Genomic DNA, 19,414 nt, shown 5'->3' on the forward strand with positions numbered 1-19,414 from the left:
CAAAACTAGAGGGCATAGGTTTAGGGTGAGAGGGGAAAGATATAAAAGAGACCTAAGAGGCAACATTTTCACACAGAGGGTGGTACATGTATGGAATGAGCTGCCAGAGGAAGTGGTGGAGGCTGATACAATTGCAACATTTAAGAGGCATTTGGATGGGTATATGTATAGGAAGGATTTGGAGGGATATGGGCCGCGTGCTGGCAGGTGGGACTAGATTGGGTTGGGATATCTGGTTGACATGGACAGGTTGGACCGAAGGATCTGTTTCCATGCTGTACATCTCTATGAGTCCATCAAATTGCAACGTGATTAAAAGTTGAGGCTTAACAGAAAATCTACGTTCCACTTTTTAAATTAATTATTGCAATATGTAACTAGGATGAACCTCCGTTTTTTTTAAACATGTCTAGCAACTCATTTATTTGTTAATTGTCAAGGACAAAGAAAAGTCAATGAAGCCTGTCATTTACATTTGGCTAAAAATAAAGAAATAATATGGCAGATAAAACATTTAGAAGTTAGTGAGAGCACACTGAAATTCATTTCATGCAGTTATTAGAAAACGTATTTTGTGATTTATGTGATACTGTAATAAGAATTCAAATAAAGATTCCAGGTTACCAAGGTTTCATCATTTTCAAACTTTCCCTTTAACTAATTATACTGTAGTACTGGGTCGTTGCTTAGACAAATGTAGCAGCATTTTGACACATCACAAAGAGCTGAGGTGAATGACAAATGCATCAGTTTTATTTTAAAATATTGCTTTATTCACCCTACTTTAATTTTTACTCATGTGCTAACTTTAGCATCCACATGAAACACTGGACAACTCAGATGAGGTCTTGGTTTCAAATTGCACACATAGAAGAACGGTGTCTGGAAAAAAAATCAACACTTTCTTAGGATTCTGGCAGATTGTTTTTTAACTTAGGTTATGTACACAAAAATCCTTTTCTTTCCCTCAAAACAAATATCATTCTTTCAGGGGGTGTGGGCTTTGTTGGCTGGGTCAGAATTTATTGCTCATTCCTAGTTGCCTTCAAAAACCTAGTAGTGAACTGCCTTCTTGAACTGCCGCAGTCAATTTGGTGTAAATACCTGTACACCAACAACACTACGAAGGAGTGAGTTCCAGGTTTTGGCCCAGTGAACCAGTTCCTCAAATCAATCCCAATTGACCGAGGAGTTATGGCAAAATTAACAACTGCATTAAACAACGGGCTAATAAAAATACTTAGCTCTTTTAGTGTGCTAAATGCCATTGTATTTCAACATATGTCAAAGATACACTGGGCTGGGTTTAATGCAGTCTGTCAGAAAGGGAAGCATAGCAGCCAGGTCCAAATTATCATGGCAGAGGCCCAGCTTCAGTCTCCAATTGGAGGCAAAACTCATTCTTAAAGGTGGAATGTGGAAGTAATGAGCCAAATGACACCCATTATCCCTGAGCCCATTATAATTTATTGAGACGCCCCACTAGCTCAACAAAATTTGGCCACTATTACAAACAGATAGTTCATTCAATTGGTTGATGCGAATAAAATGGAGTTTCGAGGATTGTTGTGATGTAATGGCAGCATCCATACCCTCTAGGCCAGGAGGCCTAGTTTCACATCTAAACAGGTTGATTGGAAAATACCTAAAATGGAAGTTCTCAAGAGTGAACATGAAATCACTTCTACGATACACCTGATGGTCTTAGGATCCTAGAATTACTGCAATGATATTCAATTCAATTTTGATTATAGATCATCTTACATTGACCCTGGTTCCACATTGGGACCCCGCATGAAAAACGGCACTCTGATATCAATCTCATAGGGCATCGATTTTCCTTTGACTAGTCCAAACTGTCCAATGTGATAGCCATGGTCTGCTGTATAAATGATGTATGTATTGTCCACTTCTCCTGTTTCAACAAGCATGTTATAGAGCTGAAAGATCAAATGTAAACACTTAAGTTAGTGAAAAATTCACATGTAATGAGAGTCTACACCAAGTATTTGTGGGTACTAATATCTCTACTCATTGTATCTTTGCTTAAGTGTAATCTCTATTTCCTTCTCATACATCATTACATTTTAACTATACTAGATTAATCTGTTTTAGCAATAGAAAGCCAGAAGTAACTGATCCATTAACACTGATTAACCTACTCAACTTACCTACATAGCACAAGAAGCCCTGCTACATGTATAATCCTTGTATTAGGTCCTTCACCAGTCCCTTCTTTTTGCATTAAATTCAGTGACATTCTACCCTTGCAGACGAACCAACTACAATATCGAAAAACTAAGCACCAAACAAAAAATGTGACGTACAGATTGAACTAATATTTCTTGATACTCAAGTGCTCAAACCACTGGGCTTTTCATAAACAGAACATTTCCTAACCATACCGTTGAATTTGCTCCCTCAAATGGTTTCAGGTGAACAGATGGTTGTTCATCTGTGCACCTTTGAGATAATCATGGCTGGCGATTCTTGGATACTCATGTCTCAGAGGACCTGACTGCAGATTGCTGTATTTGGACTTGTAGCAAGAAATTCAGGTCCAGCTGACTGTCTGGCACTGTATTGGATACTAATTGGTGCAGTGACGATGGAACGAACATACAGACATAATGAGACAGGTTGTAATGTGCCAATCAAATTGCATGGCTGCCAGTGGATGGAGTTGGAGCTTATCCCTGACCCAAGAGAGGGAATATGGCAGAAAATGAGCAGCTCCCTGGAAGGCTGTACCTATTTATTCCACCAAGCTCACCAAAGGGGACATCTGCCTCTCCAAACTTAGGGTTTGAAACAAGGTCTGTGTGACAATGATTTGGGTTTCCAAAGATAAAAGTAGTCTAAGCATGCAATACTATTGTGAGAAATTCTGTTGGGGTTGGCAAAAATACAATGTTGAGGGCTGGTTCAAAGCTATATAATACCACACACAGTTAGAGAGGTATACAGCACAGAAACAGACCATGCTGATCAGATATCCTAAAGTAATCTGGTCCCATTAATCAGCACTTGGTCCATATTCTCTAAACCCGTCCTATTCCTATATGCATCCAAAAGCCTTTTAAATGTTGTAATTGTACCAGTCTCCAACACGTCCTCTGGCAGCTCATTCCATACATGCATCACTATCTGTGAAAAAGTTGCCCCTTTGGTCCCTTTTAAAAATTTTCCCTCTCACCTTAAACCTATGCCCTCTAGCACTGCACTCAGCTACCCTGGGGGAAAGACTTTGTTGGAGGCTCAGGGGTGACCTAACACTGCAGGGGAAATAACCCTGGCACCATCCTTGTAAATCTTTTCTGAACCCTTTCAAGTTTCACAACATACTTCCTTTAATAGAGAGACCAGAATTTCATACAGTATTCCAATAGTGGTCTAACCAATGTCTTGTACAGCTGCAACATGACCTCCCAAATCCTATACTCAGTGCACTGAACAATAAAGGCAAGCATACCAAATGCCTTCTGCAAATTCCTATCTACTTGTGACTTCACTTTCAAGGAACTATGAACCTGTTGGAAACAGACTCCTCCATGCTTTCAGCCACTGTGATGAAGCCCCTCAGCAGAACTTCTCATTCCTTCACCCAAAGTGACTTCAGGGACTTTCTTCTCATTTCTGGGCTCTAAGTCATTAAATAAAAGAAACGCAAAGTAATAATTTCCTGTCAGGAATTAGTCTTAAGAGGTGAAAAATTAAATTTATTTGTTCCTATTTTTAATGCACATTGTTTCAGCCAGCTCCATGTATCTTTGAGATAATACTATTGTGAGAAATTCTGTTGGGGTTGGCAAAAATACAATGTTGAGGGCTGGTTCAAAGCTATATAATACTGATGAAGATTTCTACACAAACCTGTTGCCCCCAGAACACAACATGACTTGGCAAATGAGTGGAGGCCATGTGGAATCAGAGGGTGGGAATGGCTCTCATCAGAAGAGCCGATCTCAGGGAACTCGGTTAGCATTTGTCCAGCCTTGCCTTCAGCAAGGATCCATTTGCGAAGTGTCGGTGTTTCATTTTGGATGTCCTGAGTGAAGTGTTCTATGTGCTGCTGCCATAAGGCACAACAAGAAAGACATTGTTTGTGACTATAGTAGGTGACCATGAACAAGAATATGTGCATGTCTGAGTCCTGACAGAGAGGAACTAGAGATATGCGTAACATTTCAAAGTATGTTGTCAGCAAATACACAAGTGAAGTGATGGTTTTTGCCTACTAAATGAGGGCTAACGAAATTTCATTGCTATTTGCCAAGTAGTAGTAGACGGAGTAGGTAACTTCACTGGGAATTGCACATTTCCATGGATTGGAAGATGTCAATGACTGCATGCACATCCTTTTGCAGACACTAAATGTCAAGCCTCAAATAACAGACACCTCGGCAAGTCTGCCCAGAGATTCCTAAATATAGCAAGCCAGGCAGATATGATGGGTAAAGGTGGCATTTATGAAATTCTTTCCTATATTCTGTATCTCTGCTAACAACAAGAGCACGGGGATTATGCTAAAACTTTATTAAAAGTAAGTTAGGACATAGCTAGAGTACAGCTCTGTAACACGTCATAGATGAAGATTACAAATGCATAAGAGGGACTACAGAGATGAGATGTTGCCAGAACTGGGAAGTTAAGTCATGCAGATATGTGGGTCTACATTCTTTGGAACAGAGAAAGCTATAGGTGTGTAACTGAGGTTTATAAATTTACCATGTGCCTAGATAGAAGGACCAAATTCCCTTAGATGAGTCAATAACCAGGAGTCTTACATTAGGTGACAGGAGAATTGTTTTCACCCAGGAATAGATGGCTATTTGAGAGTCCCTGTCTAAAAAGGTAGCAGAAACAGAAACTCGCATCACGTTTGAAAGGCATTTACATAGGACATAGAACAGTACACCACAGTATAGGCCCTTCGGCCCTTTATGTTGTTCCGACCTTTATCCTACTCTAAGATCAAACAAACCAACATATCCACGTTTTACTATCATTTATGTGGCTATCCAAGAGTCACTTAAATGTCCCTGATGAACCTGACTCTACTACCACTACTGGCAGTGCATTCCACACACCAACCACATTCTGTGTAAAGAACCTACCTACGATATCTCCCCTAAACCTTTGTCCAATCACCTTTATGCCCTGCGTGATAGTCATTTCAGCTCTGGGGAGAAGTCTCTGGGCTATCTACTCTATCAATGCCTCTCATCATCTTTGATACCTGTATCGTCACCTCTCATCCTTCTTTGGTCCAATGAGAAAAGCCCCAGCTCCCTCAACCTTTCTTCATAAGACATGCCCTCCAGTCCAGGCAGTATCCTGGTAAATCTCCTCTGCACCCTCTCTCGCGCTTTCACATCCTTCCTATAATGAGGCAACCAGAAATGAACACAATATTCCAAGTGTGGTCTAATCAGAGCTTTATAGAGCTGCAGCATAACCTCACGGCTCTTAAACTCAATCCCCCTGCTAATGAAAGCCAACAAATCATATGCCTTCTTAACAGCTCGAGTGGAAATTTTGAGGCATTTATGGGCGTGAACACCAAGATCCCTCTGTTCCTCCACAATGCCAAGATTCCTCCCTTTAAGCCTATAATCTGCATTCAAATTTGACCTTCCAAAATGAATCACTTCACACTTTACCAGGTTGAACTCTATCTGCCACTTCTCTGCCCAGCTCTGCATCCTGTCAATGTCCCATTATAAACTATAACAGTCTTCTATGGGCCAGCTAATTCTGTATCCAGCCAGCCAAGTTTCCTGTATTCCATACCTCCTTACATTCTGAATGAGCCTACCTTCAGAACCTTATCAAACGCCTTGCTAAAATCTGTACACACCACAAACACTGTTCTACCTTCATTAATGTGTTTAGATATTAGATATTTAGAAATTACATATTTAGATATACACTTGAAGTGCTGTAACATCCAAGATTATGGACATTGAATTGGAAAGTATTAGGTGAGATAGATCTTTTAAAGGCCAGTGTAAGTAGGATGAGCCAATTGAAGAAGTAACAGAGGATTTATGAGGGCAAAGCGACAGATGTGATCTATATGGTCTTCAGTAAGGCGTTCAACAAGGTAACCTACGGGAGGCTGATTAGCAAGGTTAGATCTCATGGAATACTGGGAGAACTAGCCATTTGAATACATTTAAAGGTAGAAGACAGAAGGTGGTGGTGGAAGGTTATTTCTCAGACTGAAGGCCTGTAACCAGTGGAGTGCCACAAGGATTGCTGCTGGGTCAGTTTTTTTGTCAGTTACTGAAATGATTTGGATGTGAGCATAACAGGTACGGTTAGTAAGTTTGCAGATGGCACCAAAATTGAAGGTGCAGTGGACAGCAAAGAGGGTTACCTCAGATTACAACGGGATCTTGACCAGATGGGCCAATGGGCTGAAAAGTGGCAGATGAAGTTTAATTCATAAGGTGCTGCATTTTGGGAAAGCAAATCTAAGCAGGACTTATACACTTAATGGTAAGGTTTGAGGGAGTGTTGCTGAACAAAGAGACCTTGGAGTGCAGGTTCATAGCTCCTTGAAAATGGAGTCGCAAGTAGATAGGATAGTGAAGGTGGCGTTTGGTATGCTTTCTTTTATTGGTCAGAGTATTGAGTACAGGAGTTGGGAGGTCATGTTGTGGCTGTACAGGACATTGGTTAGGCCACTGTTGGAATACTGCGTGCAATTCTGGTCTCCTTCCTATCAGGAAGATGTTGTGAAACTTGAATGGGTTCAGAAAAGATTTACAAGGATGTTGCCAGGGTTGAAGGATTTGAGCTATAGGGAGAGGCTAAACTGGCGGGGGCTGTTTTCCCTGGATCGTCGGAGGCTGAGGGGTGACCTTATAGAGGGTTACAAAATTATGAGGGGCATGGATAGGATAAGTAGGCAAAGTCTTTTTCCTGGGGTCAGGGGTCCAAAACTAGAGGGCATAGGTTTAGGGTGAGAGGGGAAAGATATAAAAGAGACCTAAGAGGCAACATTTTCACACAGAGGGTGGTACATGTATGGAATGAGCTGCCAGAGGAAGTGGTGGAGACTGGTACAATTGCAACATTTAAGAGGCATTTGGATGGGTATATGAATAGGAAGGGTTTGGAGGGATATGGGCCGGACGCTGGCAGGTGGGACTAGAATGGATTGGGATATCTGGTCGGCATGGACAGGTTGGACCGAAGGGTCTGTTTCCACGCTATGCATCTCTATGACTCTATGACTCCTTTGTGCTGTAAATGTCTATGATTTCACACAACATATAAACGTGGATGTGAGGAAGAAATGGGAGGTGGAGGAGAAATAGGACAAGAGAAAGCAACCCAGAGAGAACCTTCCTTTCATTAGGTTTTTGGTAATGAATTTACCCCATGTGATACCAGAAACCACAATCCCTGTTCAACAACAGAGCATGCACATATTTTCCCTTCCATCTGTAAGTGATCATTACTGCTCAATGTGAGCATTATGTAAAATAAAAATTAAAAATATAAACATTTTAAAGTTTTGAAAAAAGTCATAACGCAGGCAAAAGCCAATTATTCACTGAGTATTTTATTACAGCTTGTCTTCTGCGCATCTTTGCTGCTCCTATTATCCCTATATAGTGCCCTTTGTGATTAATGATGAGAGATCATAGCTTCAGAAGATCTGGCTGCACACTGCACTATATCAACATGATCATTAACAGTTCAGGCTCACTGACTGACAGGAAGCAGCAGAGGCACTGGCAAAATAGCATGCATGGAGGATACATTCTTATTTCTTAATGAGGACAATAGGTTTGTGATCTATGCAATTACTGTCCCCCATCCTCTCCAGAACTGTTTTAAGAGAATCTAATCCCCCCACCCTTTCTCTTAGTCAGAAGTCTTACCTAATCCCAGTACAATCTGGTTCCAAGGGGGTTATGTTCCATCTTTAGGCAAAAATATTTTCTTGATGCAAATAATTACAAAAGTACTATTTCACAGTTTAAAACAAAATTCTAGTCAACCTGTCCAGAGATGTTATTACATACCTCTGAAGCAGATGGGCCTTGAATCTAGTTCGCCTGGCTCAGATGTAGGGACACTATCACTGCACCACAAGAACCTCTAACAATTTTTATTTTTAATTGAGGTTATTACTAATGGAACAATGCACTTGTTAAAACAAATCATACTGGCAGCACAGCTGGGCAAGCTCAGCAAGCAGAGTATATAAAATATTCTGACTATTACATTAGGTTTCCAAATACAGTGGCCAACCAATTAAGTAGTAAAACAAATACAGAAAAGCTGAATGCATGCAGTAGGTCAATCAGCTACAAGGAACAAAGAGTCTATGTTTTAGGTGCAAAGCATTTGTCAGATCTGTGTGAGACAGCCATATGATGTCAGCTAGAGCTTCTGTCTGACCGTTTAGACTGAGACAGGAATGGGAATCTTGCAACAGTAGCCATTTCTCACATTTCCTCAGTGAGGACCTACAATATTGTGGGGTTTGCCTCAGATAGTTAAACTAAGCTGGTCTTGACATTGCCAAATCCACTGGACAGGGATTTCTATACATTTGTTTGCTGTCAATTGCACTGGCAACTATACTGTGGCTGTTTTCCCTTAGCTTGGAAGATCAATGCTTCATAAAATAGAAGTGAGATTGTGGCTGATGTCATATTGGCAGTTACCTGATCTGCTCTTACACACATCAAATAGATCAGTTCATTCTTCTTCTCGCATAAAATATTGCTGTTGGCATTATTGTATCAGTCCTGTTCTACCTCACGCAAATGGGAATCAGACTTGTGATCACTTTTTTTCAATAAAGTGTTTATCCAATGGTGATATATGTTAAAGTGGTAACAACAGTGCAGTATGCTATGAATTTATGCAATTTATAGATAAAGTCTCTTTCCAGAATGATTTTTCTAAGCCGTACTATTCTATGTTGGACTCTTATTTTGCAATGTAGCAATCATTTGTAAAGAATGTTCATGTAAAGCATCTAATGGGAGTACAGATTTTAAAAAAAACTTGCAGTGGTTAATTACTAAAGTGAAAAGAGAACTCTGTTCCTAACATAGCTATTGATGTAAAATGATACTAAACAAATAATACTTTTTAATTTGTAGATTCTCTTTTTCATCTGTGGAGTGATTCAGTCATGGGATGAAGTGCTGGGTGGCAAGCAAATAATCTCAAAATTTGGGGTGGGGGGTGTGAGGGGTAAGCAAGAAAGGTTACATGATGGGTCACTTGATCCAATTTTGCAAAATATTTATCGGAATGCTCTCTTGCACATGTGAGCGATTTGCCTGTGTCATAACAAAGGCGTGCTTGTTTGAGGGCACTTAAATATCCAATACAGTTTGACTTAGGAATTTTCAGGATACCCGTATGGTCAAAAAAAAAATCAAATGTTTCAATATTAATGCATTTATAATTTTCACTGACAACATACCTTTTCCATTGATTCATCCACAGACATTAAAGTCTGCAGGCGCTTCCTCTGTAGCATGTTAGTGAATTCCATATGGATGGGTTTCATTGGGCCAGTATATCTCATGATCCAATGCTTGTCTGGATTGGGTGCATAATTATAGCTGGGGGTGCTGCAGATGTAATTAAAAAAAACATAATTAATCTTAAAGATTTCTATAAATTGGTATTAGAGCGATATTAGATTCCTTGTGTTTTTGAACACAATTATGACACTAAGTTTTGATATCACTGTACTTGTGACCCTAGAGTTTTGAGCTTCTGCTCTCTTTCACACTTAACATTTATAATTTTCCCCATCTCATTGCTCTTTTATCAAAATTTAATGCTACATTTTCATTGCATTTCATTAAATTGTGTGCACTGCCCATTCTGCCGACGCTATTCTGCATTTGCTGGCATTATTTCTTCAGTGTGCCATGATGACTAATTTACTATCATCATAAAACTTGTGCCTTTGCCTAAATTATTTATATAAATAGAGAGAACAGAGATTTTAGCATAGATCTCAATGGGGTACCACTATTTACATCCTGCCAATTCAAATACATTCATTTACTCCTACTGTGATATCTGTGCTCTAGCATTCATTCCCTTTATTTAGTTACAATTTCTTTCACACCATATGTTTCAAATTTTCAACATTTTTTGTGCCTTCTGAAAATGCATATTTCTCACATCAACTGAATTACCTTCATGTACTTCGTATGGAACATGCTGCAAAAAAAAAGTCACCAATCTACCATGACTTCCCTTTCACAATGCTGTCACGTCCAATGTTGTCACAGTTAGCCCATGCATTTGTAACTGTTCACCCACCAATCCAGCTTAAGACCAGTCTCAATTTGAAAACAGGAGAGAAAACTGGTGGTACAGATGCTGTAAGACGACCTTATCTGACTGCAACCTTAAGCTAACAAGGTTGATGTCCTCAGCTCGGACGTAGTTGATAGGCTGGAGGTGTAATACTCACTTAAATTATATGCAGTGCCTCTGGGACAACCAATCTTCCTCTATTTAAATTCAGGCAAGTTAATATGGTACTGGAGGAGATTTTGGTTTCAGGAAATAAGTTGACTTGCCTTGCTGTCATGTTGGACACCTTTCCAGTCCACTTTTGCTTTTGAAGACAGGGTTAAAAATCAGGCCTGAAGCCAGAAAATTACAGGCAAATTTAAGTATAATTTTTGATTTCTTTAGATCAATTAGTTCTTCCAGCACTTCCATGTAGACTTAATACGTACACAGACAGAAATTGAGAGGTACTTAGCTACATAAACAGTTACTGTTGAATTCAATAGAGAAATACTTACATATAGATAGATGGATAGTGAACGATAGTTGAACAATGAAGTTAGATATAGTGAATTGCATAAATGAAATAGACAGTGAAATAGCTAGTCAGATAAGGAGAGAGAATTAGATAATCAAAGCCACTTAGAGAGATACTGAGATACAACAGATACAGAGAGAGACAGCTGTAATTGTATCAAGATCCAGTATTCTCCATTCTGATGACTGCTATCTGTGAACATACATATTTGTGAAACATTCAAAGACGTGTAAAGAAATAACCAATTCTAGTGATAGAATATAACAGGAGTACAAAAAACATCTATTTGACAGCTTATTGAAAATTAACTCCGGTTTCTGACACACAGGATGGCAAGATCAATACATGTCATTATTACATCAAAGTATATTAACAGCATTCTAAACAAATGAAACCATATTATGATTATTGTAACACTAAATGATGAAATAAAGAACATAAGAAAATCTAGGGTGAGAAAATATTCTTGTCTATCATTTCTTCTCCATCCAAAATCAATATCTAATTATTTCAGGATAGAATCTCTTCCACACTCCTTGTTTAAATGCTGCTTTGCTGAAGCAATATTTCTCTTCCACTTTGCTGGAAGAAAATCACTATCTGGCACTCAATTTTCACTGAAATGATATTGATCCAGTTTCTTATAATGGTATCCATTTATACCAAATTATCATCTACCTCCAGGGACTGCTCTTAAACAACTGTCCTGTGGAGGCAGAAGGAAACAATCATTTCTGAATAACTCGTTAAGATATTGTGAATTTTCTTTTTGAACTATAGACCCATGCTCATGGTTAAAATTAAATAGTTTGTTGAATTTACTCTTATCTGTAGGTTTAATTATTAAGATCTGGATCAAGCATATGTGCGGTCAGTTTCTCTCTATTAAATTTGTTCATTTGGCCTCACCATTGATCTGTTTTGAAAACTTGTAATCCAATGTCTTAAAGATGCATTTTTTTGTTATTACTAATCATTGCCTCACAAATATAGAACAGTTTTGAAATAAGATCAATAATTACACACAAAGCATTTTGCTTTTCAACCATTATTAATAGAAATCCTTTTTGTACTATCAACATGAGATAAAAGCCCATAAGTCATTCCGTCATACGAGCCTGCTTTGCATTCAATAAGACAACGGCTGATCTGCTGGCGTTTCGAATTCCACATTTCCATCTACTCCCAGAAAACTTGGAGTCCCGTAGCTAACAAAATACCAACTTTCCCTTTCTTAAAGAACATCCAGTGAACCTGCTTCTGCCATCTTTTGATGCAGAGAATTCCAGTCACATACACCTAAGCAGAAAAATTTCTTATTATCTCTAACCTAAAAAGGGTGACCCCTAACTGTACAACAGTAACCCCAAGCTCTGAGCTTACCCTATATTTGTTGTGACACTTTTTTCTCAAGTGATTTTTTTTTGCTTGATTTATATTGGGTCAGGAACATAGAAATTAGGTGCAGGAGTAGGCCATTTGGCCTTCAAGCCTGCAGCAACGTTCAATATGATCATGGCCGATTATTCAATTTCAGTATCCCATTTCTGCTTTCTCTCCATTCCCCTTAATTCCTTTAGCCGCAAGGTTCCCTCTTGAATACATTTAACAAACTGGCCCCAGCAGCGCACTGTGGGAGAGAATTCCACAGGTTCACAACTCAGTGAAGAAATTCTTCCTCATCTCAGTCCTGAATGGCTTTACCCCTTATTGTCAGACTGTGACCTCTGGTTCTGGACTTTTCCAACATCGGGAGCATTCTTTCCACATCAGGCCTGTCCAATCTCATCAGAATTTTACATGATTCTATGAGATTCCTCCTCATTCTTCTAAATTCCACTGAGTAAAAGCACAGTCGATCCAGTCTTTCCTCATATGAGTGTCCTGCCATCCTGGGAGTCAGTCTGGTTAAACTCCCTCAATAGTAAGAATGCTCTGTATCAGACGAGGAGGCTAAAACTGTACACATACTAGAGGTGTGGCCTCACTAAAGCCCTGTTTAACTGTAGCAGACATCCCTACTCCTATACTCAAATCCTCTCACTATGAAGGCCAACATGCCATTAGCTTTCCTCACCACCTGCTGCACCTGCATGGCAACCTTTAGTGATTGTTCCACTATGATACCCAGGTCTCGTTGCATCTCACCTTTTCCTAAACTGTCACCATTCAGATAATAATCAGCTTTCTTGTTCTTGTGAACAAAGTGGATAACCTCCCATTTATCCACATTATATTGTATTTGCCAAGTATGTGCCCGCTCAGCTAGTCTGTCCTAGTCACCCTGCAGCCTCTTAGCATCCTCCTCACTGTAGACACTACCACTCAGCTTAGTGTCACCTGCAAATTTGGAGATGCTGCATTCAAGTCCTCGATCCAACTTGTTAATGTATATTGTAAACAGCTGGGATCCCAGCACAGAACTAACAGTAAAAGTAGTATCAATGCTAATGACACCATTATTTCTGTGCAAATCAAACAGCAACTTTAAGTTCAGATATGCATTTAATTGCAAAATCCAGAAGCTACTGACTGCTGGAAGTTGATTGAAAATGACACCCTCACTGACTGACTCCCCATTCAACTGTATTGAACAAGCAGAGATGGACTGAATTCACTACAAAATATAAAGGCTGATCCATTTCAGACAAGTACGCTTTTTAATGGTTGCAAGTCTTAATTGTTGTCAAACCCACTACTTTGGCATTGAAAATTAAATTTTATTAGTTTTAAGTGCCACTTTTTCTGTAACTATTTTTAAGTGCTGCAGGTTTAAAAAGAAGAAAATGAAATACTCTTTTTAAAAATGCTTTTCAATCCAATCTTGCCTTCTGTCTTGTTTTTGACATTCAATTCAAAATTCTAATTTATATTCCTGGTTCAGACCTCTGGCTGCTCATTAAAAACTCTTCAATCTGATTAATTAGGAAAAATGAAGCTGTTGCCCTCTAAGGAAAGGTCCTGCGTGCCCTGTAGAGGGTGTTGTGTTTTCTCAGTGCTACTTTTGCAGTAGCTTGCTGTACAGAAGTTCATGGAATTCCAACAGGCGAGGGTGGTATTTCTAGCAGTTAGGCTAAATTCTGACCGATTTGTTACTCACATAAAGTAAATAAATAGTTTACAAAGAGTCATCTCCCAGTAAGAAACAATTAATTCCAGTAATGTTAATTAAGCCCATAAGGGCACAGGATGCGAATCAAAAATCACATGACACCAGGTTATAGGATGCAAGAGCAGTAGTTGATTCAGCCCATTGAATGAAGAAACAGACTCAATGAGTTCACGGCTGATCAGATAATCCTCAACTCCACTTTCCTGTCTTATTCCCGTAACCCTTGATTCCCTGACTGATTTAAAATTTTCTATATCGGCCTTGAATATACTTAATAGCGCTCCACAGTAAAGCTTTCCATCAATTCACTACTGAGAAAAATATCCACATCTGTCTTAAATGGACAATCTTCTATTCAGACTATCCTCTGGCCCTACATTCCCCAACAAGGAAAAATGACCTCCCTGCACCTACCCTGTCAATTTCCCTGGTATGCTTGTGTGTTTCAATAAGGTCTCCACTTATTCCTTTAAAGTCTAATGAGTACAAGCCTGACTTACTCAATCTTTCATCATTGTACAATCCCTGCATATCCGCAATTATTGAACCTTCTCTGAACTGCTTCCAATGCCAGTACATTTTTCCTGAGATAAGGGGGCTCAAAACTAGTCACATATTATTAGTCATGGTCTGACTAGTGTCTTGCATAATTTTAGTAAGGCCTCCCTATTTTGATTCTTTATTTACTTTGAAATAAAGGCTAACAGTCTGCTTGCCTTGTATATTTCCTGAATGTAGATGCTGCCATTTTGTGATCCATGCACAATGACCTCCAAATCCTTCCATGCTGTGGCTTTTTACAGTCTTTCCGCATTATAATCATATTCAGCTTGTTTATTCTAAATGCATTATCACACATGTTCCATCTGCCAAGTTGTTGCCCACTCACTTCTCCTATCTTATAGATTCATTGTGTCATCCTCACTTCTTGCCTTTCCATCTATTTTTTGTATGATCTGTAAACTTTCCAATACATTCATGTGCAAAGCCATCATTATATATTGTAAATAAATTGTCTTCGGTATTTACCCTGTGGCTATCTCAAAGATTGCTGTTCCGATCATACCCCTTTTATCTTAAGTCTATCTTCTATCAGTTATGTATGTTACTATATTATCCCAGCACCATGGGTTCTTGTCTTATCAAGTAGGCTTATGGACAGTACCTTACTGATTGCACTTTGAACGCTTAGGGCAATAAGTTGAAAGAACAGGTCAGTAAGCCACCAGAAAAACAAATTTATACCAAACATATATATTTTACATTACTGGGTGATGCCATGAGAGGTTTTGTTTTTATTTAAGGGCGCAGGGACTTACTTAAACCTAAAATTTAGTTGCCATAAACGCTACAGAATGAATCATCCCTATTTCCCATTTGAAGTGACAGCTTTGATTGACAACTTGGTCAGCTAATCCGTGCATCAAAAGAGCTCAAAGGTAAGAGGTCTCTCATCTCACTCCTTTAAGAAGGCTGTCTGTTGAAAATATGGAATAATTAGAGCAAGATGGAGAGCTCTTACTTTCTAAGGTCCATGAAACAGGGACAGTTAATGCAATGTGTTTAGCATTTGACATTTAAAGCCATTTAAATTTCTTTTGATGCTGAATATTGTAGAAAAACAGATCTTCCACTAAAAAGTTTTTTTCTGATCTTCAATTGGTTTCCAAGTAAAATAAACCAGTTGGATTATAATTGGTTTCATGTCACAAGTGTTTTTCAGCTGGGTTTTGATAACTGGAACATGTGGTCATATTTACAAGGATTGAATGTTTCTGATCCTCAAGTCATGCTGTCATTAGCTCAATATTGGACCACAGAAGTGTTCAGCTCTTCATACAGACTGCAAAGTCCACCCACAGACGTTCTATAATTGCTGACTCAAAATCTGGAACATGTACTTACTCTTCCAAACAGTTATGTGCATCACAAACATGTCTTTGCTAATGCTTACCTTCCGTAAACAAACCACCTACACATCTAAGATGGTCTTCAACATATCTGGACAAAAAGCTGTTTAACCAAAACAAAGAATTTCAAAAAATATTGATATTACAGAAACATTGTTCATCATCACTTGCAAGTATTGGAAACAGCAAAGATTCAGAAGAGGACTTGTTGAGTATCACAATTACTTTCATATTTTCAGGTTGTTTTCCTTTTATTCACTGGACTCACCATATAATTATATTGGTTACAAGAGAAGGTCAGAGGCTATGAATGCTGCAGCGCACAACTCACCTCCCGACTGACTAAAGCCTGATCATCATCCTCAAGAGATAAGTAAGGAGTGCAATGGAATACTCCCCACTTGCCTGGAGGGATGCAGCTCCAACAATGCTCATGCAGCTTGGCACCATCCAGGACAAAGTAGCCATTTTGACTGGCATCACATCCACAAGCATCCATTCCCTCTGCCACTGACACCCAGTAACAGTAGAATGTACTGTCTACAAGATGCACAAGAGAAATTCCTTAAAGATTATGACAAGCATTTTCCATCTAGAATGGACAAAGGAAGCAGATATTTGGGAACACAACCACCTGCAAGTTCCCCTTCAAGGCACTCATCATTCTGACTTGGAATTTTACCTTCAAGGTCACTGGATCAGAATACTGGAATTCACTCTCTAATGGCTTTTGGAGGCCAGGGCTGGGAAGGGAACACCATAACTGTCTACCTACAATACATGGACTGCAGCAATCAAGAAGGCTGCTTGCCACTTTCAGGATAGGCAATAAATGATGGCCAGCAATGCCCACACCACCAGGAGTGATTTTTTAAAACAAATCTACTGTCTGTAGGTAAACTGGTGCTTGATCCAGCTGGATAGAGAGTCAACTATGTCCTGAACCCAAAACCTCTCAAAAGTATTACACGGTTCTAACATGGTTTTTGAAAATTCAAGTTAACGTTTCTCCTGGATTATCATTCTTGACCATGTTAGTAACTGCTTCACAACATTCCAGTAGATTTTTAAGTAATCTGATTCCTTCTTTATTCTTTTGCTACTATGGCCAACTTTCGGTCCTCAAATATATATAAAGACTGTACGTAAAGCTGAGGGGAAAAAACACTGGGATACAACAGAGTACTATAAAATCAAATGAAAGACAGAACAAAGAAGAACAACAGTACAGCACAAGAACAGTTCCTTAGGCCTACCAAAACTGCACCAACACATGATGCCTTTCTAAATTAAAAGCCTTTTGTCTCTATGCATTACGTATTCCTTTATTCTCAGTCTATTCAGGTGTTTGTCAAGATGCCTCTTGAACATGGCTATTGTATCTGACTCCATTACTTGCCCTGGCAGCTCATTCCAGACACTCACCACCTTGTGTGGAGAAAAAAGAAAATTCCTCTCACATCTCCTTTAAACATACCTTCTATTACTTTAAATCTATGCCCCCTAGTACAGTAGAACCTTAATTATCTGAATGAGATGGGCGCGGAGTATTTTATTCAGATAACTGATTGTTCGGATAATCAATCTGATCATAAACAAGTGGTAATTTAGGAGTGCCAGTTATCCAAATGTTTCTCAGTTATCCGGCAATGCACACCATAATGGCGTTTAACTGATAACTGAATGCTGAGTTGCCTTACATTGTTTTTACAGGACCTTGAGATCTTGTTTGGATAATCCAAAATTCTGTTAATTGATGTTCAGATAATCGAGGTTGTACTGTAATTGACATTTCTACCCTGGGAAAAAGACTTCGACTATCCATGCCTCTCAATTTTGTAAACTTTTATCATTTTTTGATGTTCAAGTGAAAACAAACCAAGTTTATTCAATTGCTCCTCATATCTAATATCCTCCAAACTAAGCAACATCCTGATAACCTGTTTCTGTACCATCTCTAAAGCCTTCACATTGTTCTAGTTGTGTGGCAAACAGAACTGTACGCAATAATCCAAATGTGGCCTAACTAAAGTTCTATGCAGCTGCAACATGGCTTGCCAATTTTTATCCATGTCCCAACCAATGAAAGTATGCCAACCATATGCCTTCTTGATCACCTTATCCAGTTGGACCTGTAGGCCTAGATCCCTCTATGTTGATGCTACTAAGGGTTTGCCATTCGATCTTCCAAAATCCATCACCTTGCATTTGTGTGAATTAAACCAATCTAGCATTTCTCCATTCAAGTCTCCAGCCTATCCATATCCTGCTGCATTGACCACAAACTTATTAATCAGACCATTTATATTCTTTTCCAAATCATTTATAGATATTGTGAACAAGGGTCCCAAACATGGTCACCGATCTCCAGTCAGAAAAATGCCCTTCCACCACGACACTCTGCCTCCAATGACTAAGCCAGTTCTGTATCTAGCTTATCTGCTCACCACAAATCCCACATGACTGCACCTTTTGTATCAGCCTGCAACAAGGGATTTTGTCAAAGTCCTTGCTAAAGTCTATACAGATAACATCTACTACCGTGCCCTCAATCACCTTTGTCACTTTCTCAATAAACTCAATCACATTTGTGTGACACAAACTTCCTTGCACAAAGGCATAGTGCCCATTGTTAATAAGTCAATATTTTGCAAATGTGAGTACATCCCTGAGAATCTTCTCCAATAATTCTCCAGGCCTCTGGGACCTCTCCTGTGACTAAAGAGGATACAAAGATAGCAATTTAAGGTAGATCCCATCAGGTCCTGGAGGGAAGAAAAAAAGAGACGGAGCGAGACGGAGACGGAGAGAGAGACGGAGACGGAGAGAGAGACGGAAACGGAGTAAGAGGAACAATGGAGATTTAAAAAATGGAGCTAAGCATTAATTACCCTCTCTCAAATTATAACTAAACTAATCCATCAATTCTTATAATAAAGACAGCAAATAGCTATTAAGTGCAGAATCAAGACAAATCACTTTACCAATTCGTATTTATTAGTTATCAGTAACTTATTTTCAACTTACATTATCATTTGAGAGCTAGATGATGAGAAAAATTGGCAGTAGAGGCACAATGTTAAGACTGCAGTGACGTGAAGTGGTGGGCAAAAGTAATGGAACTTCACAGCTGTAGGAAATGTCTGTCGAGTCTCTCCAATTCAGAGTCTCAGAGCGGAGATCAAATTAATCTGATGTGCAATGTACATGAATTGGGGTGAGTGTCAACAGGTTAGGCAGACTATTTGAAAAACAGAAGGAAAGCCCCCAGATAACAACCCTATACAATGGTTATTAGGTACTTGCTACCTGTACAGAAAAGGTTAAAGGTTGCTCATTTTTAGATTCTTCTTAGTCCCTCATGTTATCCCATTGGACCCCAAATTTGTTTCTTTGTTTAAAATATGTAATGATATCATCCATCATTCATAACCAACTTCATCCCATTCCATTTGTCTTCTGTTTTAATTTTAAGAATGGCTTGACTAATAATATTGTGCAGGGCTGCTCAGAATTGCATTTATTCTCAGATTCAAACTATGCTTTTCAGGGAATAGC

The 19,414-nt window shown here is 39.0% G+C and overlaps 1 protein-coding gene across 9 annotated transcripts in view; it reads right to left on the bottom strand.

Moving 5' to 3' along the window:
* LOC122560108 (extracellular sulfatase Sulf-2-like) overlaps window positions 1-19,414 on the bottom strand; it is a 303,645-nt gene that overhangs the window by 66,270 nt on the left and 217,961 nt on the right. For all 9 annotated transcript variants that reach the window (XM_043710351.1, XM_043710353.1, XM_043710348.1 and 6 more), the window contains 2 exons: window positions 9,464-9,614; window positions 1,765-1,940 (listed from right to left, as the gene is read on the bottom strand). In XM_043710351.1, coding sequence (XP_043566286.1) covers window positions 1,765-1,940; window positions 9,464-9,614 — 327 coding nt within the window. The remainder of the gene's footprint in view (window positions 1-1,764; window positions 1,941-9,463; window positions 9,615-19,414) is intronic.

Source organism: Chiloscyllium plagiosum, chromosome 20 (assembly GCF_004010195.1).
Source record: "Chiloscyllium plagiosum isolate BGI_BamShark_2017 chromosome 20, ASM401019v2, whole genome shotgun sequence".
NCBI classification, from domain to species: Eukaryota; Metazoa; Chordata; class Chondrichthyes; order Orectolobiformes; family Hemiscylliidae; genus Chiloscyllium; species Chiloscyllium plagiosum.